The sequence below is a fragment of the Melozone crissalis genome, unplaced genomic scaffold (genome assembly GCF_028551555.1).
Source record: "Melozone crissalis strain CALT ecotype California unplaced genomic scaffold, PUWL_Pcris_2 ptg000060l_1, whole genome shotgun sequence".
In the NCBI taxonomy this organism is placed as follows: Eukaryota; Metazoa; Chordata; class Aves; order Passeriformes; family Passerellidae; genus Melozone; species Melozone crissalis.
This window is the reverse complement of record NW_026535838.1, coordinates 509,901-531,989: the sequence shown is the minus strand read 5'-3', so window position 1 is coordinate 531,989 and position 22,089 is coordinate 509,901. Positions and strand designations below refer to the sequence as shown.

At 57.3% G+C, this 22,089-nt stretch overlaps 3 protein-coding genes across 3 annotated transcripts in view; 1 reads left to right on the top strand and 2 right to left on the bottom strand.

Annotated features, from left to right (window-relative positions):
* The window catches only part of TOMM5 (translocase of outer mitochondrial membrane 5), a 184,756-nt gene that overhangs the window by 43,697 nt on the left and 118,970 nt on the right, over positions 1-22,089 (bottom strand). The gene's annotated exons all lie outside the window — the stretch shown is intronic.
* On the bottom strand, positions 604-5,950 carry TRMT10B (tRNA methyltransferase 10B). Its single transcript, XM_054287592.1, has 7 exons — positions 5,510-5,950; positions 5,139-5,423; positions 4,792-4,944; positions 4,359-4,437; positions 4,041-4,108; positions 3,727-3,850; positions 604-1,524 (listed from the first exon to the last, which is right to left on the bottom strand). Exons 1-7 carry the CDS (start codon positions 5,948-5,950, stop codon positions 1,331-1,333), a joined length of 1,344 nt encoding a protein of 447 aa, XP_054143567.1. The 3' UTR covers positions 604-1,330.
* Positions 12,801-20,500, top strand: DCAF10 (DDB1 and CUL4 associated factor 10). Its single transcript, XM_054287610.1, has 7 exons — positions 12,801-13,090; positions 13,586-13,699; positions 15,611-15,808; positions 16,901-17,103; positions 17,211-17,321; positions 18,200-18,345; positions 19,509-20,500. Exons 1-7 carry the CDS (start codon positions 12,801-12,803, stop codon positions 19,875-19,877), a joined length of 1,431 nt encoding a protein of 476 aa, XP_054143585.1. The 3' UTR covers positions 19,878-20,500.

The window sequence follows — 22,089 nt, the reverse complement described above, 5'->3', positions numbered from 1 at the left end:
ACTGCTCAGCCCAGGACGGCCACGGCAGGACGTGCCCACACCTTTGGCAGGGCTCCCCAAGGGCAGCCTCGCCCCAGCTGCTCTCGGAGCGCTGCAGTGTGCGTGTCCTGCCCAGGGCTCATCCCACGGGCTGCGCAGGGGCGCAGGCTCGCCGTGTTCTCTCAGCTGCCTCTGCCACCCGTGGGGAAGAGCCCTTCAGTCTGCCTTTCGCTGACGCTGCTCCCAGGCAGGCTGTGCGCTGATGGAACACCGAGCCCCACCCTGCCCGAACGTGACGGGCCCGGGTGGCCGAGGGAACACAGTGATCCCAGTCCAGCTGCTTCTCCTCAGCCGTGCTGGGCGTGCTGAGTGTGCTGCTGCTGCTGCTGCTGCTGCTGCCCTGCGGCCCCTGCGGCAGCAACTCTGCCAGGCACGGTGGGGACAGGGCTGTGCCCTGGCTCGGGGACACTGACTGATGGGGATTGTCTCCACACCCAGCCGGCCAAGAGCCCCAGGGGCTCGGCACAGAAACAGTCGGAGCCCCCGCGGTGGCTTAGCCTCGGGTTAACCCAGGCTTGGGTTACACCTCAAAGCTGGGTTAAAGCCCCTGCTCCTGCACACCCCTGTCACACACCCCGGGCTGTGAAAGGGTTTGCTGTGAGACAGGAATGAAAACACATAACCAAACTTACCTCAGATGGCCTGCAGGGCCTGCTGCCACTGGCCAGGAGGCAGCAGTGGCTGAGGTAACGCATCGGCTCAGCTGCACCAAACACACTCCTGCTGCGGCTTGGCACCTGACCCTGCTCCGTGCAGGGCACAGCCAGGCCCAGGTGCCTCCCAGCAGGGACACGGGGCTCAGGGCCCTGCGTGTGCCAGCTGTGACGAGGCACCCCTCATCAGCAGGGACACAATGGGGATCTAAACCTTTTATTTTATATTAGGTAGCCAAAGGCTTCGACAACCCACCAAGTGTCCGTGGGTTTAAGCTGCTGGGCCACAGTGCCCTTGGGAGCTGCTCCCCATCCCGCCTTCTCCTGCAGGAGCAGCACTCTCCTGTCCCATGGCAGGGCCTCTCCCTTCCCCAAAAGCTTTGCAACCCCAACTGCACCTTACTCTGTTTCAATAAAATGCAGAAAACACCCTAAAGCTCTCCTCCCCACCTCAGAACACGCGCAGGTGAAGGAGTCACAAACAAACAGCTGCAAAGAACTGAATTCCTGTCAGTTTTCACTTGATCCCAGGCTTTCCTTCCTGCTGGGGGGCACGGCGATGTCCAGCACCGCAGTCCTGAGGTAGAAGGCGTTGCTCCAACGAGGTCCTGCTGCAAACAGCTGTCTGCCGTGCACGGTCACGCTGGCGCTTCCTGCCCGTGCAGCTCCTCCCCGTGAAATAAAGCGTTTCCTTGGGCAGCAGTGGCGCTCCGGGCTGTCTCCACCTGATCCGCCGTGTCCGGGAGCACGTAGCCCTTGCCAGAGGACACGCCGGCCCTCAGCGCTGCCGGCCAGCTCCGCGTCTCGTAGAAGGTGCACAGGACATCAAACACTGCCAGGGCACACAGGGGCCGGTCACACGCGCGCTGTGACAGCGGTGCCAGCACTGCACACACCCACCAAACACGGGAGAGCTGATGGCAGCTGAGCCAGGGGAGCTCCCCCAGCCAACCCCTGATGAGCTGCCCGCTCACCTGGGGCAGACAGGTGTTTTGGACTGGGCCGTAGGGAGCTCTGGGCAAAGCAGTGGCTGTGTCAGCATCCAAAGAGCAGTGTGCCCCCATCACTCTCTTGGCTGACATGTGTCACCCGCCAGCGTCCCCTCTGTAGAGAGCCACAGCTGCTGTGCTCCCACAAGCACTGCCAGGCAGGGAGACCCTAGCCCCGGGCACACAGAGCCCCCGGCCACCTCCTCTGCCTTCTGTCCACACACTCCTCAGGCCAGGGCTGAAAGCTTTGAGCAGCTGGCCTGGGCCACGAGTCCCTCTGCAGGGACCAACAGAGAGGCATTCCCCTTGCAGAGGTGAAGGAGCACGGGCACACCCTCTGCCGCGCCCCGGAGTGCCAGCCCACGGGGGCACAGGACACCAACACCCTTCCTGCCACTGTCACACCTGGCTGAGGTGGCCTCAGGAGCGCCTTCCCTCTGCGGCCTGAGCCCAGAGCAGCCCCAGAGCCGAGTGTGCCCGCCTTGTGCACGGGGAGCAGGGCACGCAGCCAGCCCCGTGTGTGAGCCCCCAGCCCCTCTGTGTGAGCCCCCAGTGCTGTGAGAGCCCCCAGCCCCGTGTGTGAGCCCCCAGCCCCCCTGTGAGCCCCCAGCCCCGTGTGTGAGCCCCCAGCCCCCCTGTGTGAGCCCCCAGCCCCGTGTGTGAGCCCCCAGCCCCCTGTGAGCCCCCAGCCCCCCTGTGAGCCCCCAGCCCCTGTGTGAGCCCCCAGCCCCCGTGTGTGAGCCCCCAGCCCCTCTGTGAGAGCCCCCAGCCCCCCTGTGAGAGCCCCCAGCCCCCCTGTGAGAGCCCCCAGCCCCTGTGTGAGCCCCCAGCCCCCTGGGCGAGCCCCCAGTGCTGTGTGAGCCCCCAGCCCCTGTGTGAGCCCCCAGCCCCCCTGTGTGAGCCCCCAGCCCCCCTGTGAGCCCCCAGCCCCCCTGTGAGAGCCCCCAGCCCCCTGTGTGAGCCCCCAGTGGTGTGTGAGCCCCCAGCCCCCCTGTGAGAGCCCCCAGCCCCCCTGTGTGAGCCCCCAGCCCCCCTGTGAGAGCCCCCAGCCCCCCTGTGTGAGCCCCCAGCCCCCCTGTGAGAGCCCCCAGCCCCCGTGTGTGAGCCCCCAGCCCCCCTGTGAGCCCCCAGCCCCCCTGTGTGAGCCCCCAGCCCCCCTGTGAGAGCCCCCAGCCCCCCTGTGAGAGCCCCCAGCCCCGTGTGTGAGCCCCCAGCCCCCCGCCCCCCTGTGTGAGCCCCCAGCCCCGTGTGTGAGCCCCCAGCCCCCCGCCCCCCTGTGTGAGCCCCCAGCCCCCCTGTGTGAGCCCCCAGCCCCCCTGTGAGCCCCCAGCCCCCCTGTGTGAGCCCCCAGCCCCCCTGTGTGAGCCCCCAGCCCCTCTGTGAGAGCCCCCAGCCCCCCTGTGTGAGCCCCCAGCCCCTCTGTGTGAGCCCCCAGCCCCCCTGTGAGCCCCCAGCCCCCCTGTGAGAGCCCCCAGCCCCCCTGTGAGAGCCCCCAGCCCCGTGTGTGAGCCCCCAGCCCCCCGCCCCCCTGTGTGAGCCCCCAGCCCCCCTGTGAGCCCCCAGCCCCCTGTGTGAGCCCCCAGCCCCCCTGTGTGAGCCCCCAGTGCTGTGAGAGCCCCCAGCCCCCCTGTGTGAGCCCCCAGCCCCCCTGTGTGAGCCCCCAGTGCTGTGTAAGCCCCCAGCCCCCCTGTAAACCCCCAGCCCCCCTGTGAGCCCCCAGCCCCCCTGTGTGAGCCCCCAGCCCCCCGGTGAGAGCCCCCAGCCCCCTGTGAGAGCCCCCAGCCCCCCTGTGAGAGCCCCCAGCCCCCTGTGAGAGCCCCCAGCCCCCCTGTGTGAGCCCCCAGCCCCCCTGTGTGAGCCCCCAGCCCCTGTGTGTGCCCCCAGCCCCCCTGTGTGAGCCCCCAGCCCCCTTGTGAGAGCCCCCAGCCCCCCTGTGTGAGCCCCCAGCCCCTGTGTGAGCCCCCAGCCCCCTGGGCGAGCCCCCAGTGCTGTGAGAGCCCCCAGCCCCCCTGTGTGAGCCCCCAGCCCCCCTGTGAGCCCCTCACCCTGGTTGATGGCCAGGGTCTCGCAGTGGTAGTTCCTGGAGTTGGGGGCTCGCACCATGTACTCCCGGATGGGCAGCCGGGCGGTCTGCAGGCGCTGCTCCCGCGCCCTCCGCAGGGTCAGCTGCTGCAGGGACACACGGACACGCGGCCTCAGGGGACAGACAGACAGACAGACCCGCCCCGGGGCTCACACCTGTGCTGCCGCAGCCTCTCCCAGCTCGCTGCTGGCTCCAGGCAGGATTTGAGGGACAAGGGCTGGGTGTGGGATGTGCAGGCAGTAGGATGTGCCTGCTGACAGGGCAGGAACCACGCACCTTGTGAATGCTCTCATCCACCAGCCCTCCCAGCACGTACACCTTGCTCGGGTCGATGTCCTGCAGCACTGCAAAGAGCAGCAGTCACCCCACGGCACAGCCCTGGCACAGCCTCCCCACCCCAGGGGCTGCAGCCTGGGGCACACAGGCTCCACCAGCACAGATTCAGCACCAGATCGGAGCACACAGAATAGCTTGTGCCATGTGAGACAGCCCAGTGAGGCACAACTTGCCTGAAGCGTGGAATGGCCTCAAACAGAAATTTCTAAAAGTCAGCCTTTTGCCCCAGTTCTCCCTTTGCTAAAGTGAAATACTTACCGTTCTCAGAGTCAGGAGTGAGATAAACAATGGCCTCCAAAGGAAACAGGTCCAGGTAACTCTCTGGAGTTGTATCCATCTTAAAGCCACAGGACAGAGTGAAGAAGCTCATTAGCCTCAGGTCCGTCTGCCAGAACAAAGCCCTCCCCAGACACAGAGACATCCCAGCACTGACACTGCAGCTTTGGACACACAAACTGCTACAGGTCTTGTAGATCCTACAGATCTCCAGTGACCTGGGTTTTTCCTTTTCACTTGGACAATGTTCCTGTTCTAGCAACTGATTAACACACCTAAAAACTCCATTAAATTCTCTCCTCCTCCTCAGATCTCGGGGTGCTTTGAGAAAGGGAGAGCAGCAACAACGGGCTAGTTGTACACGAGACGCAGAGCCCGGGGCTGGGCTGTGCCCGACCCCCGGCCAGAGCCTCACCAGGTACCGCTCGAAGCCGTCGTTCATGCGGAAGCACTGCTCGTAGACGGGCGTGCCGGCCGCGAACCCGGTCAGGCACAGCCAGAAGGGCCGGGCGGCGCGCCGGTTCGCGCCGTAGAGCCGCCGGATCTGCGAGGCCAGGCGGCCGCTCTCCTGGGGACACGGCGGCACGGTGACCGGGCTGGGCTGCGGACCCGCCGCCGAGCCCGGCCACACGGCACCGGCAGGCCCGGGGCGGCGCCGCCGAGCTCCCGCGGCAGGGACGGACACACGCGGAGGGCAGCGCGTCCGGGACCCCCGAGGGGCCTGTGCGGGGCTCCCCCGAAACCCCCCGAGGACCCCCGCACCTTCTCGCTCATGCCGCCGCCCACGCCGAGGTCCACGCAGAGCCGCGGCCCCGCCGCCCGCGCCTGCAGCAGCCGCTCCGTGGCCAGGGCGGCCGGGACCCTCCCGCGGCGGAGGGACGGCGGTCCGGGCCCGCCGGGGCCGCTGCCGAGCGCCGCTCCCGCGCCGTCCCCGCTCCCGTCCCCCGCCGGCCGCCGCGCCCGGCGGCGCTGCCGCTCCTGCCGCCGCTTCCCGCGCCGGGCGGCGAGAACGCGCTGCCAGCGCCGCCGCTTCCGCAGCGCGTTCCTCTGTGGGGGGAGCGGGCACCGAGCTCAGCGGGACCGGGGCGCTCCGAGCACGCACCGAGCCCCGAGCCCGAACCCGCCGCACACACCGAGCCCCGGGCCCAAACCCGCCGCATGCACCGAGCCCCGAGCCCAAACCCGCCGCATGCACCGAGCCCGAACCCGCCGCACGCACCGAGCCCCGAGCCCGAACCCGCCGCATGCACCGAGCCCGAACCCGCCGCACGCACCGAGCCCCGAGCCCGAACCCGCCGCACGCACCAAGCCCCGAGCCCGAACCCGCCGCATGCACCGAGCCCCGAGCCCGAACCCGCCGCACGGACCGAGCACGGCTCCGCCGCACACACGGAGCCCGGCTCCGCCGCGTCGCCCGCCCGCCCCGGGCTGGGATCGCCCGCGGCCGAGGGCTCGATCCGCAGCAGCCGCAGCGCCTCCGCCACCACCGCCGGCTCTGTCCCCGCCTCCGCCTCGCTCGCCGCCGGCTCCGCGCCCGCCGCCGGCTCCGCGCCCGCCGCCACCCCGGCCTCCATCGCGCCGAGGCGCGGAAGGGGCGGGCCCGGGCGCTCCGTCCGTCCCCCCGCGCGGCGGCACCGCCCCGGCGGGCCGATCCTGTCCCCGCTGCCGCCGTGCCCCTTGTCCCGCTGCCGTGCCGCTCCGTGCCGCTCTCCGCTCCCCGTTGGTTTGTCGCCGTGCGCAGTCACCGGCTCACACAAGGGATGCCACCGGCCTGGTCAGCTGCGGACGGCTATTCTTCCTTTTTTGTCCCATTATACTGTGCCTATGCAGACAGGCATAAGCAGATGGAACTTGGATAACTATTGGCATCTGGATAGGTAATGAATCACAAAAATTACTTCTGATTTGGAAAAAGTGGACGAATTGCATGACCAGCACAACTGTCTGGCTGGAACTGGTTAACATAAGAGATTTGATAGCAGGGTGCCTTGGCAAAAGCAAAAGAACTTTGAAAATTAGACCTGGATTGCAAGAAGATTCAATCAGGCAGGTTAACTGGAAAAAGAAAATCCCATCAAACTCTGCAGAAGCCAGAGATGATGTTGTACGCGTAGGTTTGTGTCTGTGGCCGTAACCCGCTCACTGCAGCGCACATTGCTGCTCTCCCTGGGACAGCACGTAAACATTTGTACGTGGAGACCCTGGGGGCGTCCCCCGGCTGGGGACAGAAGCAGCTCCCCCAGAAGCTGTCAGGCCCCACTGGCTCCTTGCCTGTCCGTGTGTCTGTCCGTGTGTCTGTCCGTGTGTCTGTCCCTGTGTCTGTCCCCGTGTCTGTCCCTGTGTCTGTCCCTGTGTCTGTCCGTGTGTCCGTCCCCATGTCCCTGGGTCTGTCCCCGTGTCTGTCCGTGTGTCTGTCCCTGTGTCTGTCCCTGTGTCTGTCCCTGTGTCTGTCCGTGTGTCCGTCCCCATGTCCCTGGGTCTGTCCCCGTGTCTGTCCCTGTGTCTGTCCGTGTGTCTGTCCGTGTGTCTGTCCCTGTGTCTGTCCCCGTGTCCGTCCCTGTGTCCATCCCTGTGTCCGTCCCCGTGTCTGTCCCTGTGTCTGTCCCTGTGTCTGTCCGTGTGTCCGTCCCCATGTCCCTGGGTCTGTCCCCGTGTCTGTCCCCGTGTCTGTCCGTGTGTCTGTCCCTGTGTCTGTCCCTGTGTCTGTCCGTGTGTCCATCCCTGTGTCTGTCCCTGTGTCTGTCCGTGTGTCCATCCCTGGGTCTGTCCCCGTGTCTGTCCCCATGTCTGTCCCCATGTCTGTCCCTGTGTCCGTCCCTGTGTCCGTCCCTGTGTCCGTCCCCGTGTCTGTCCCTGGGTCCGTCCCTGTGTCTGTCCCTGTGTCTGTCCGTGTGTCTGTCCCTGTGTCTGTCCCTGTGTCTGTCCCTGTGTCTGTCCGTGTGTCCGTCCCCATGTCCCTGGGTCTGTCCCCGTGTCTGTCCCCATGTCTGTCCCCATGTCTGTCCCTGTGTCCGTCCCTGTGTCCGTCCCTGTGTCCGTCCCCGTGTCCGTCCCTGTGTCCGTCCCTGTGTCCGTCCCCGTGTCCGTCCCTGTGTCCGTCCCCGTGTCCGTCCCTGTGTCCGTCCCTGTGTCCGTCCCCGTGTCCGTCCCTGTGTCCGTCCCTGTGTCTGTCCCTGTGTCCGTCCCTGTGTCCGTCCCTGTGTCCGTCCCTGTGTTGGTCCCTGTGTCCGTCCCTGTGTCTGTCCCTGTGTCCGTCCCCGTGTCTGTCCCTGTGTCCGTCCCTGTGTTGGTCCCTGTGTCCGTCCCTGTGTCCGTCCCTGTGTCTGTCCCTGTGTCTGTCCCTGTGTCTGTCTGTGTGTCTGTCCGTGTGTCTGTCTGTGTGTCTGTCCGTGTGTCTGTCCCTGTGTCTGTCCGTGTGTCCGTCCCCATGTCCCTGGGTCTGTCCCCGTGTCTGTCCCTGTGTCTGTCCCTGTGTCTGTCCGTGTGTCTGTCCGTGTGTCTGTCCCTGTGTCTGTCCGTGTGTCCGTCCCTGTGTCTGTCCCTGTGTCCGTCCCTGTGTCCGTCCCTGTGTCCGTCCCCGTGTCTGTCCCCGTGTCCCCGAGCTGCTCCCTCCCCATTCCCCGATCTCTGCCCTGCCCTGACACCAGGGTGAGCCCCAGGCTGGGGACAGGGACAGACAAACCTGGGCCCTGCCTGTGTGTGTGCCTGGGAGCTGCTCCCCTCCCTGCACGGCTGGGTCACCCAAACACCTGTGGGTGCCGTGCAGGGCCCTTGGTGCTCCCTTACCTGGGCTTTACCAGCAGCCGTGGGGGCTGGAATGCTTGTGTGCCACAGCAAAATGGGATTGGGTCACCATCAATGTCCCACAGAAAAACGGGATTGGATCCCCATCAGTGTCCCACAGTAAAATGGGATTGGATCCCCATCAGTGTCCCACAGCAAAACGGGATTGGATCCCCATCAGTGTCCCACAGTAAAATGGGATTGGATCCCCATCAATGTCCCACAGAAAAACGGGATTGGATCCCCATCAGTGTCCCACAGTAAAATGGGATTGGATCCCCATCAGTGTCCCACAGCAAAACGGGATTGGATCCCCATCAGTGTCCCACAGAAAAACGGGATTGGATCCCCATCAGTGTCCCACAGCAAAACGGGATTGGATCCCCATCAATGTCCCACAGAAAAACGGGATTGGATCCCCATCAGTGTCCCACAGCAAAACGGGATTGGATCCCCATCAGTGTCCCACAGTAAAATGGGATTGGATCCCCATCAATGTCCCACAGTAAAATGGGATTGGATCCCCATCAGTGTCCCCAGTAAAATGGGATTGGATCCCCATCAGTGTCCCCAGTAAAATGGGATTGGATCCCCATCAGTGTCCCACAGCAAAACGGGATTGGATCCCCATCAGTGTCCCACAGTAAAATGGGATTGGATCCCCATCAGTGTCCACAGTAAAATGGGATTGGGTCACCATCAATGTCCCACAGAAAAACGGGATTGGATCCCCATCAATGTCCCACAGTAAAATGGGGTTCTGATCCCCATCAGTGTCCCCAGTAAAATGGGATTCTGATCCCCATCAGTGTGCCACAGTAAAATGGGATTGGATCCCCATCAGTGTCCCACAGTAAAATGGGATTGGATCCCCATCAGTGTCCCACAGTAAAATGGGATTGGGTCACCATCAATGTCCCACAGAAAAACGGGATTGGATCCCCATCAATGTCCCACAGTAAAATGGGGTTCTGATCCCCATCAGTGTCCCACAGTAAAATGGGATTGGATCCCCATCAGTGTCCCACAGTAAAATGGGATTGGATCCCCATCAGTGTCCCACAGCAAAACGGGATTGGATCCCCATCAGTGTCCCACAGTAAAATGGGATTGGATCCCCATCAGTGTCCCACAGTAAAATGGGATTGGATCCCCATCAGTGTCCCACAGTAAAATGGGATTGGATCCCCATCAGTGTCCCACAGTAAAATGGGATTCTGATCCCCATCAGTGTCCCCAGTAAAACGGGATTCTGATCCCCATCAGCCTCCCTGTCTCTCCCCATCGCTGACAGCCCAGCTCACACCTGTGTGGCATTCGCATTCTCTGAGAAATCCCTTTGCCCAGGATTTTTCTCCTGGGAGGCTGAGAAGCCTCAGAGAAAAAGAAAACAATTCTGATCTCATTTGCTTCTCCTGTGTTTTGCCCCTTGGGAATGTGTTTGGAGATTGTTCACCCACGGGCGATTGTTCCATTGGACTCTGCTGGGAGTTGCTTTCACTCTTTGGCCAGTCAGGGCCAAGCTGTGTCAGGGCTCTGGAAAGAGTCAGGGGTTTTCATTGTTCTCTTTTTAGCCTTCTGTCTGCATCCTTTCTGTATTCTTTAGTATAGTTAGTATAGTATTCTTTAATATAATATCATATTTTAAAGCAATAAATCAGCCTTCTGAGAACATGGAGTCAGATCCATCTTTCCTGCCTGTGCTGGGACCTTCCCTGCAAATACAACACACCTGGCTGGCTGGAAACCCGTTCCAGCTCACACCTGGCTGGCACCAAGGAGGCTGCACTCGCTGCAAACCCCTTCCTGCCCACGGGATAGGGCTGCAAGTGCTGTGGTGTCCCTCCATGAGGCAGGGGCTGTGTCCCACACAGAGGCTTGGCTGCAACACTGCCTCATCTTTTGTTTCTGTGAAAAATGCCAATCACTTACTTTTAAAATTTTATAAGTAATAAAATTATTGTAAATATAGTAACATTGTTAGGGTAATAATAATTTGGATATTTGGGATTAGGACAATATGAGACAATAGAAACAAAGACTTATGTAAGGTCTGGGTGCCTCTTTCTGCGCAAAATAGGCCCCCAAAAGGTCCTACGTTAACAGAGGATTAACCCTTAAAAGCAACAGCCTGTTGCATATTCATACACCTCATCCACGATGCATAAATCCCATTCAAACACAGGATTCTGTCTGGGCAGTGTCAGCTGCTTCCTCTGAATCCTGAAGTGTCTCCATGGCTGAGCGAGGCAGGAAAAAGTTAATTTCTCCTGATAATGGGGCAATAAATTCTCTTTCTCTGAAAGATTCAGGTGTCCTGTGGCTGGTATCTCAGTGTGAGTACCTCATTCCTTTCTTAAAAAAATATCTCACATGCATCGTTTCTATTTTAACATTATGTTATAACATAAACTGTATTTAACACACTGCTTAAGAAAATTAATGCAGTATAACATAACACATATAATACACCACACACATAACATTCATTTGAATATTTGTGAAAAGCCAATCACAAAATACTCATTTTTCACAGTTTCCTAGCAGAGCACCCATGTTAGCCTGAGGCACCCTGAGGCTCACACAGTGTGCAAACCTTGAGACAAGAAATGCTGGCTCAGAAATGCCATGGAATGGACAGACATTGCTGAGAAAGAAATGGAGCTAGAAAAAAGTTTCAAAAGGTGACCTTGTAAATAAGGCTGGATACTTTGGAGAAACAGAACTGTGAAAGATGCACTGTAGCGGGACCCACAAGAGGTAGTTTTAGATAATTGGCTTTAAGGCATCTACAGCACAATGTGGCTAAAGCTGACAGGCCAAGAAACTCTTACAGTGTATTGCAATTAACAAATAGTTAACTTCTGATTGTGATGGAGTGAATTATAACATCTGTACTGCCTCACTCTTCTCGTGAGACTGAAAATGGAATACGAGTTTTTAAAACACCTCTCAGTTGCCCCATCTCTGGGTCAGAAAAAGGCATTATCCAGCACCAGAGGAGGGGCTGGTGCTGCCCTGGGGCTGTGACACATCCACCCTCAGGCCACCTGTCCTGCACCCTCCAGCTGTGGGGCAGACCAGGGAAGCCTCTCCACACTCCTCTCTGCCATTCAGATTTTAGTAGCAGCCTCCACACTCTCAGGACACACTGTTTAAAAAAAAAAACATATTGACATTTAATGTGTTTATAAAAACATGATGTCAGTTATGTTTATAAAAACGTAAGGGGAAATATCCGCAGTCCACTCAAGCAGTGGATTTAGTGGGGAGGAGGAGCCCTGACCTTCCCTGGGTAGTTTTGGGAAAAGGCTGGTGCTAATTGTCTTAAGGAGAGCAAAGGGTGCTGGCCTGAGGGGCTGTCCCCATGGAGGGCTCGCTCCCAGGGCACAGCCCCCATCCACACCCTGTCCTACATTGTAAGATATGTGTGCGTTTCATTCCCACCTGCCAGAGCTGGGGCAGTTCTCTGCTGTCCATGGGGCAGTTGTTCTTCATCCCTCCCACAGCCAATCCTCCCTCCAGGAGCTCTCTGCTGTCCATGGCCCATTCATTATTAATCACCTCCTGTCCATGGCCCATTCATTATTAATCACCTTCTGTCCATGGCCAGGGAGTGTCCCTGCAGGGCTGATCCAATCCCAGCATCCCATGGGGAGATGCCCCGCCCAGGGGAGGAGCCAAGCATTCCTACCTGGATCCAATCTGAGCTTTGGGACGCCCCAGCAGCCTCTGCCCCCTGCACTGCCAGCGGAGCGGCTTTCTGCTGCCCCGCATGGCCAGAGGGAGCCCAGGCCCATCTGCAGCAGCCCTGGAGCTGCAGAGGAAAACTCCCCCCTTGTGCAGGATCCCTGCTGCAGCAGAGCCACAGCTGGCACTGCAGGAGGGCTGAGCCCCCATGGGATGGGGCTGGGACACCGCCCTGGCACTCAGGGGCAGGGACTGTGATCACTCTGGCTGTGGGTTGTTTTGTACTATTGCATTTGTATTGTTAATGTTCCTAGTGCAGAACTGTTATTCCTGCTCCCAAATTTTTGCCTTACAGCCCCTTAATTTCAAAAGTACAATAATTCGGAGGGACGGGGATTGCATTTTCCGTTCGGTTCAGCTCGGCTCAGTTCAGTTCCATTCGGTTTGGCTCGGTTCCATTTGGCTCAGCTCAGCTGGGCCAGCTCGGTTCGGCTCAGTTCAGTTCTGTCCTGTTTGGTTTGGTTCTGTCCGGTTTGGCTTGGCTCAGTTCAGTCCTGTTTGGCTCGGCTGGGCCCGGCTTGGATCAGCTTGGTTCAGCTCAGCTCGGTTCGGTTCGGTTCAGCTCAGCTCGGTTTGGCTCGGTTCGGCTCGGTTCCGTTCGGTTCGGTTCCATTCGGCTCGGCTCGGTTCGGTTCGGTTCCTTTCGCCTCGGCTCGGCTCGGCTCGGCCCGCTGCCCTCTCGCGGGGCCGCTCCAATCGAGGCGGGCCCTGAAGCGCCGCGCTCATGTGGGGCGGCGAGCACGTGACCGCGTGGGCGGGGCCCGGGGGGTGCCGCGCAGGCGCAGTGTCGCTCCGGCGCGGCAGGGGCGGGGCGCGGGCGGGCCCGCGCAGGCGCAGTGCGGCGCGGCGGCCGGCAGGGGGCGGACGCGGGCGGGCGCTGCCGCCGCCGCCATGAGCACGGGCCCGGGGCCGGAGCCGGGCCCTCAGGCAGCCCCGGAGCCGGGCCCGGAGCCGCAGCCCCGCAGCCACGCCGACCCCGTCGACACCGGGCCCGCCGCCCCCGGCGGCCTCTTCGCCTGGCTGCGCGGGCGCTGCCTGGGCCGCGGGGCCGCCGTGGACCCGGCGCGGGACACGTTCGGCGCCATGACCGGGCTGTACGGCGCCATCCAGCCCGCCGACTCCGTGTCCCTCAGCACCCGCACGCACGGCGCCGTCTTCAACCTCGAGTACTCGCCCGACGGGTAAGTGTGCCGGATCCTGGGGGCGGCGTGCTGCGGCTCCCCGCCAGGTGAGCCCGCCCAGGTGTGCCCTGGGGGTCCCCGCCCAGGTGTGCCCGGGGTCCCGAGGCGCAGGGCCCGTTCTGGGGCCCAGGTGTCGTCGCTGTGTCCATCAGCAGCACCCCTGGGCTGTGCTTTAAAGGACCGGGGCGCGCACCTGGCGTCAGGTGTCCTGCTGTGCCTCTCCCAGCTCACCTGCAGCGGTGCCTCTCCCTGTGCAGGAGGAGGGGACGGGGGTGACAATCCTGCTCCGGCTGCTGCCGGCGGCCCCCTGGTGCTGATAAATGTGTACTTTGCAAGGTTTTAATGAAAAACCCCACTGATTTGCAGATGAACCTTTGATTGGGTGTCACCTTTTCTGTCTCAGAGCCCCTGGGAGGTGTGGGCAGAGCACCAGGTGACGCAGGTGGCGGGCAGGACCCACCGCAAACGTGGGGTTTTGTGTTGTGCTCCCCGCAGCTCGGTGCTGACCGTGGCCTGTGAACAGACTGAGGTCCTGCTCTTTGACCCCATCTCTTCAAAGCACATCAAGACTCTCTCCGAAGCTCATGAAGACTGTGTCAACAACATCAGGTGGGTCGGGAGGGACCTTTTGACACAGCTCAGCCTATGCCTAGGCAGTATAGTTTAAATATTACCCTTTCTTGGGGTAGAGCTGGAAATAGCAGGAGCAGGACTCTAAAACTATCACTGTTTTTGTCATGTAGTATTTCTCCTTTTAAATTCAGGGGTTTTAAGTTGTTCTGGTAATAGATTTTGAGGTGTGATTTTAAGGTATCTTTTAACAGTATTCCAGCTGCTCTTCACTGAGATTCTCAAAGCAAAAAAACCCACTCCAAAACCCCAAACCAACAACCAACTACACAGCAACAAAAAAGCTTCAACCAATAACTAAACACAAACAAAGAATCCCAAGAAAATTCTGAGTGTTTTCACTCAGAAGAGCCAAATATGATGTAGGGTGCTGTGCTGTGTCCATCAGATAAGTTGATGTTTTTCGCAAGCTGGTTGTCCTTTTTTACCAAAGACTGATGTTTTACATCAGTTGTGTCAGGAAGGCTGGATGAAAACGTGTGTCTGTGTGACACAGAGGAGCTGAGTTCTGTTCTGCACATTTTATACAGCTTTACATGGAGCCTTGTTCAGGTCTGTGAGCAGCACTGCAGGGTTTCCTTGTGGTCAACACCAAAACTGCTTACTGTTTACCAAAGTTTGGGGTTTTTTTCCTTGACAGTTGGTTGCTGTTGCTGTGCTGTAGCTCTGGGCCTGAAGGATTTTTAGAGTGTGTTTTCTGGATGTGTGTCTTGTTCCTTTTACCTCAGGCAGGGCTTTTTTTAATGGAGTGCCTTCACCCAATGAATTCCAGGCATGAGCCAGTGTGCCCTGTCCTTCTGAAGCTGAAGGCATGCCTGAGTTCCAGGGGTGCTCACCTTTGATCTGCAAACTCAGTGATTCCATCCGTCCATTTTCTCACTGAACCGAGTCACTTGTGCTGGTGTGTGCTGGAACGAGGCCTCGTCCTCCCTCGGTGTGCCTGGAAAGCCTTGCGTTTGCCTCAGGGAGCTCTAGGCTGTGTTTGCTCTGTTGATTTCCCAGCTGTGCTGCTGCCGTGCAGAGGGGAGCAGGCTGAGTTACCGTGGGGGCTCTGTCTGAGCACCTGCTCCTCTGCTGGTTTGGCTCTTGTGTGGCTGGCACACCATTCATTGCCACACAGACCCCCTAAAAAACCCAAACCAAACGTGTGCTGTGCCTCTGTGTTTGCTCCAGAGGCACTGCTGGTTCATACCCCAGCAGTTGTGCCTGCAGTGAGCTGCTGCTGCTCTGCGCTGAGTTCAGAGGGGCTTTGGGCTGCTGTCTCTGTTTCGCCTAGTTTGGCTGGTTCAGAGGAGTTTGTTTGGGCTGCTCTCTCTGTGCTGGCCAGTTCGCAGGGGGTTTGGGGCTGCTGTGGTATCTCTGTTTTGGATAGTGGCTAGTTCAGAGGTTTGTTACGGGTGCTCTGCTCTCTGTGCTGAGTTCAGAGGGGGTTTGGGGCTGCTCTCTCTGTGCTGGCTAGTTCAGAGGGGATTGTTTGGGCTGCTGTGGTATATCTGTCCTGACCACTTCAGAGGGGGGGTTTTGCGGGCTGCTCTGGTATCTCTGTATTGGCTACTTCACAGGGGGTTTGTTTGGGCTGCTCTGGTGTCTCTGTGTTGAGTTCAGAGGGGGTTTGGGCTGCTCTGGTGTCTCTGCTGAGTTCAGAGGGGGTTTGGGGCTGCTCTGGTGTCTCTGCTGAGTTCAGAGGGGTTTATCTGGGGCTGCTCTGGTGTCTCTGCTGAGTTCAGAGGGAGTTTGGGCTGCTCTGGTGTCTCTGCTGAGTTCAGAGGGATTTATTTGGGGCTGCTCTGGTGTCTCTGCTGAGTTCAGAGGGGCTTTACCTGGGGCTGCTCTGGTGTCTCTGCGCTCTCCTGCTGCCCCGCGGGCGCCCTGAGCTGTTCCCTCCTGCAGGTTCCTGGATAACCGTCTGTTCGCCACGTGCTCCGACGACACCACCATCGCGCTCTGGGACCTGAGGAAGCTCAACACCAAAGTGTGCACGCTGCATGGCCACACCAGCTGGGTCAAGAACATCGAGTACGACACCAACACCAGGCTGCTCGTCACCTCGGGCTTCGATGGCAACGTCATCATCTGGGACACCAACAGGTGCGGGGCTGGGCTGCGCCGTGGGCTCTGTGCAGCTCACCAGCGCAGGGACACCAGCACAGGGACACCAGCACGGGTACAGCAGCACAGGTGCACCAGACAGAGCCTCCCTCCCAGAGTGGGGCTACACTGTGCTCTGAAACACTGGGACCACTTTATAGCCGTTACCAAGGTTTGAAAAATGCCAATCAGTTGTTTTTAAAATTGTAAAAGTTTAATAGTAATAAAATGGTTATAAATATAGTAATATAATTAGAGTGATAATAATTTGGGCAATTTGGATTAGGATAATATGAGACAACAGAAACAAAATGTTATGGACAGTCTGGGTACCTTTTGTGGGCAAAATAAGCCTGAAAAAGAACCTCGTTAACAGAGGATTAACCCTTAAAATTCTTAAAAGCAACAGCCTGTTGCATATTCATACACCTCATCCATGCGCATAAATTCCATTCAAACACAGGATTGTGTCTGGGCACTGTCAGCTGCTTCCTCTGAATCCTGACAGCATCTCCAGAGCTGAGCGAGGCAGGAAAAGTTCATCTCTTCTGATAATGGAGCAATAAATTCTCTTTCTCTGAAAGATTCAGGTGTCCTGTGGCTGCTATGTCACTGCAAGTCCTTTCTTTAGAAAAAAGTATCTTACATAGCACAGTTTCTATTTTAACATTATGTTATAACCTAGAACTATATTTAACACACTACTTAAGAAAATTAATACAGCATTACTTTCTAACGTAATACATATAATATGCATTTGAATATTTGCAAAAAGCCAATCATAAAATATGCATTTTTCACAAAGAGCTTGCATTGCCTCTCTGGCAATAGTAAATGGTTAGAAAAGAGCTGCTCTTGCCACGTGCCAGAACGTAGTTCTTCCTTCCAGAGAAGGTTCTGTCACTGCTGTAGTTGTGGGAAGATGTGACTTCACCCATTCCATTAAAAAGTAGGATAAAGACAGTGCTTTAAAAAACGGTTGTGGGGTGAACAAAAGGAATGATGCTTGGCACATCCTGGGCCCTTGTGGACACAGTCAGGGCCTGGAGCTGCAGCTGACCACATCCCTCCTGTGCTTGTCCTGCTGTCCAGGTGCACAGAGGATGGATGTCCCCACAAGAAGTTTTTCCACACCCGTTTTCTGATGCGGATGAGGCTGACACCAGACTGTTCCAAAATGCTGATCTCCACCTCCTCTGGTTACCTTCTGATTTTGCACGACCTTGACCTAAACAAGTCTTTAGAGGTTGGCAGCTACCCCATTTTACGGGCCAGGAGGACCACGTCGAGCTCAGGTGAGTGCAGAGGAGGTGCGGCACGGCCTGTGCTGTGGGGTGCTCCTGGGCAGCAGCCCACCTGTGCTGGGACACCTGTGGGCTCACCTGTGTGTGTGTGTTTGCAGATATAACGTCGTCAGGCTCCTCTGGCCCTCGAGCTGTGGGCTCACCCTGCCACCAGAACAACTCGGGGCCGCCCTCTGAGAAAACCCTGTCACGGCCCTCCCAGAGAGAAGGTGGGAACAGAGATTAATGTAACAAAGAGAGCAATGAAAAGAAACCCTGGACTTTGATTTGCTGTATTCAAACGAGGCCAGGGGACAATAGTGAAGAGCTGCTTTTTTGTCCTGTGGTGTTTTAAGGATGGTGTTGCTGAGACTTGTACTAAACCAATAAAATCTCATTGCACACCAAAGCCTGGGGATCTATTCAGGTTTTATATCTGAGAAATCTGGTAAAAGTAACAAGATCTGTATTTTATGTCAGTATGTTGTTTCATGGAGGTGCTCCCTTTTCCTTGTGTGTTTCCGTGAACAAAGTTTGTGTGAATGTTCTTTCAGGGAAAAATCCAGAGAATCAGCATGATTTGGCAAATGGGTGAATACTTTGTGCGTCCCTTGTAATTTGAAAGAATGTAATGTTAATTTTTAGCTATTGGGGTTGTGAGATGCTGAAGCATGCTGGTGAGGGGAGGCTTACCTGGATGCCAGGGAGTGATTTACCTGGGAGCGAGGGGAAGAAGGGAGAAAAGCTGCAAGCTGAGCAAGTGTTGGGATGAATTTGGAGAGCACACCATACAAGTTTGAGAATCAGCAAATCTTATAAAAACCTCACTCGTTAGATTTTGCTGTAATACCAATGAGGAGCATGAGTGTGGAAGGTTTGTGTCGTCAGCGCGGTGGGTTCAGTGCAGGTCTTGGCACTCCCGTTTCACCAAAAGGAGCTGTTTGAAGTGGGGGCTGAGCCATGGGTGTTGGTTCAGGGTTCCTGTGACCCTCTGAGTCTCCGTGTCCTGGCAGCCACGGGTGTGACCCCATGTCAGCAGCAGGACTGGTGGGAGAGCTGGAGGTCACTGTGTGCGTTTCACTGACACTCACAGGTAATTCCCTTGCAGGGGGATCGCCCAGGAACAGCCTTGAGGTGTTAACACCAGAGGTTCCTGGAGAGAGAGACCGTGGTAACTGCATCACATCGCTGCAGCTGCACCCCAAGGGCTGGGCCACGCTGCTGCGCTGCTCCAGCAACACAGATGACCAGGAGGTAACACGCTGCCTCGAGCTCTTCTTCCAAATATGTGCTTTTGGGTTTTTTCTTAAATGATCTTCCTGCTAGAACCTGCTTCAAGCCTTTTCCTTGATGCAGGAAGTCGTGAGACCAGCTGCAGTTCAGCTGCAGGCTGCAGATTCTGCTCCTCTAATTTGAGCAACAGTAGGCAATAATACTGGACCAATAATACAATGTTTGAGTTACTTTGATTGCTAATGTAAATTTAGGTTCATTTGGTTTTGCTGGGATTGTTTTCTGTCTCTGTGCATTTATTTGGGTTTTTTTGTTGTTGTTGAAGAAAGTCACTCTTTGTAAAGGTAACCCTTTACATAACTGTAGAGGACCAAGTGGAAGCTTAGCAGGTTGGTTATAAATTTTAATGCTGGCTCTGCAACAGTCAAACTGATGTACAACACAGAATTTTTGTAACATGCAAAACGTTACATTGGATCAGTTGGTACTGGTGCTTGAGTTGTAATTTCTCTTAGTCCTAGAGTCTGCCTTACTCTGTTTTATTAATGCTCATTGGTACTTTTCCTGTTGTGGTTATTTCAGAAGGATGCATGAAACAGAGCTAGGAGTGCTTGTCTTGGGGCTGAAGTAGAATCAACACAATATAAACTTTGTCATTGATTTTTTTTTACATTTGTTCTGATATTAAATAATGAGATGACAGACAGGGATCCTTAATATGTCTCACAAATAAGAAACTGGCTTGCAGAGCTGTTCATAACCTTCCTTCAAAAGTCTGTTACCCACTTGCTTCAAGATTCCATTCCTTTTGAAGTCAAAGGCATAAAATGCCAGTGATCTGCTCTGAGGTACAGTCAGCTGAATCTGACTTTACAGGCTTAATTTAAATATTTACTAAATTAGAGCAGGTGCCTGGCCAAAGGATTAGGCTTTGCTCTCTGCAGATGAAACCTAGATTGGAAAGAGTAAATCTGGCACCCATTTAATCAGAGCGGCAGTTTTAGTGCTGGGCAGCTGCTTTGCTTGGGCGGCTGACAGGGAGGGAGGGGGATGCTGAGGCAGCGGGAGCATGTCCCACCCGTTCACACGAGCTGCCGTCACCTGTGCAGGTGCAGGGGGAGGGAATGTGTGTTTGCCGTGCTTTACTTCTCTTTCAGTGTCCCTTTCTCTGCCTCTCCCTTTAGTGGACTTGTGTCTATGAATTCCAGGAAGGAGCCCCGGTGCGGCCCGTGTCGCCGCGCTGCTCGCTGCGCCTGACGCACTGCATCGAGGAGGCCAACGTGGGCCGGGGCTACATCAAGGAGCTCTGCTTCAGCCCCGACGGCCGCATGATCTCGTCGCCGCACGGCTTCGGCATCCGCCTGCTGGGCTTCGACGCGCACTGCAGCGAGCTGGTGGACTGCCTGCCGCGGGAGGCCAGCCCGCTGCGCGAGATCCGCTCGCTCTACTCCCACAACGATGTGGTGCTCACCACCAAGTTCTCGCCCACGCACTGTCAGATCGCCTCGGGGTGCCTTAGCGGACGCGTCTCCCTCTACCAGCCAAAGTTCTAGGCGCGGCAGCGGCCCCCCTGGATGGACCTCGGTGGGTTTTCCTTCAGCCGAGCGGAAGCGTGCTCTCTCCAAAGCCTCGGAGCCCAGAGGAGTCGCGGCTGCTGTGCCTGGATGTGACCTGGAAGGATTTTTTAGACCAGCACCACGGGGATCTGGGTCCTGCATCTGTGAGCCCACAGCCCTGCCAGCAGACCTCTGCTCCTGCTGATCCTGTGCCATCGGGCCGCTGTCCTGCTGTGTTTGTACCCTGGTACTTGATTGTTGCCTTCAGCACAGCTCCAGTGGGCTGTCTGGAGCAGCACAGAGGGGCAGGTGCCCAGGTACCTCCTGTCGCACAGGAGCTGGACTGCCTCACCTCTGCGTCCTCTTCTGTCACTGAAGCAACTCTGTGGTGATTAGTAGATAATGGACTGCTTATCTACATAAGCAACACAGTTAGTTACTCGCACCAAAAAAAAAAAAAAAAAAAAACCAGAAAAAAAAAAAAGGAATTTTGCTTTCATTTCTATGTTAATGTGGTTGTCATTAGCTAGAACAATGAGTCACGGTGTGGCTTAGGCTGGCAGGACCACTGGAGGTCACCCAGGCCCACCCCTGCACAGGCAGGCTCCCCTTGAGCCCCCCACTCAGCACTGGGGAGGACCCTGGCCCAGAGGATCCCTCTGGGTTTGTGCAGCAGGGCAGCTCTGGCCCCTCCTCTGCCAGGTGTCTGTTGCAGAGGGCTTTCCACATCTGAATCGTGGTGGCTTTTTGCTGATGTTGGGTGTTTCCCACCTGGCTGTCTCCCCACACACACCTGGCTGCGCTCTGTCTGTGGGGGAAATTCATTTGGATGGGTCCCTGGTGTCACCAGGTGAGCCTTTCTTCACGTGTGCTGTCAGTCTGGGAGGGGATTAAAAGCAAACCTGCCAACAGTGGGATGTGCCTGGATCTAACCAGGCTTGTCATCAGGTGTGGAGCACTGTACTGCTCACGTTGGAGGGGAAGCTGTATGGGGAGCAGCTGAGATCCCTTGGTTTGTTCAGCTTGGAGGAGCCTGAGATGAGATCTCGTGGTGCTCCTGAGCATCCTCCTGTGGGGCAGTGGAGGGGCAGGTGCTGACCTCTTCACTGCTGTGACAGGGACAGGAGCAGGGCACGGCTGGGGCTGGGCCAGGGGAGTTTGGGATGGAGGTCAGGAAAGGTTCTGCTTCCCCAGAGGGTAACTGCTGGCACTGCCCAGGCTCCCCAGGGAATGGGCACGGCCCCGGGGCTGCCAGAGCTCCAGCAGAGCTTGGACAGTGCTCCAGGGGTGCCCAGGGTGGCATTGCTGGGGCTCTGGGCAGGGCACGGGTGGCACTGGGTGATCCTTGGGTCCCTTCCAGCTCAGGGGATTCTGTGGTCACACCCAGAGTAGGAATGCCAGATTTCAGCCCTTGAATTAATAGAGCTGACCTTGTAAATGCACAGGTGTTGTACATCCATATCAGTTCATAACATTCTCATTACTTACTTGTTCCAAGATGAGGTTTTTTAGTGTTTCACTGAAGTTTTGCAGACTAGTCACACACTCAGTTCAGCAGGGAACTTTACCTGAAAGGACTGTCACCTGCTGGTGTTCAGGTACGCTCTCTGGCTCGGCAGAGCACACTTGTTCAAAGCTGACTCTTACAAAGCCTTTTGCAAAACGTATTTGGGGATAAAGACAACATACATGGATGTGAGAGAGCTGGAAAGGTAAGCCTGAGGACCCTCCTGTAGCTTTGTATTTATGTGGGTAGTATACCCTGGTGTTGGTGCAGAAATCATTGAAACTAAAGCCTCCTCTGCATTATGACAGAAGAAAATCCCACGTTTTCCTCTTTTGAGAAATTTCTTTGGTAATGCAAAGCCTTCAGTTTTGTGTGCAGGGTAATCTGAGGGCAAACATCCCTTCTGCTGGCCCGAGCCTGCAGTGGGGCAGGTGGGTGTGCCAGGTTGTGGAAGCCCTCAGGGCATTCCCCTGGCTGTGGCTCAGCGTGCAGGAAAGGTGGGGACGAGCCTGGCACCGGGCTTTCCATGCAGAGGAGGAGCTACAGGGAGTTTGTATGGGCCAAGCTGTTTGGGGAAAAACACCCAGGTCCTGCCCAGGACTGCAGCCGCTTTTCCCCAGGCATTTGCTGTCCCACTGCCAGGCTGCTGCTTTCTCACCTTATTTAATGTTTTATTACACATCATGGAAGGGACTGCAGGGA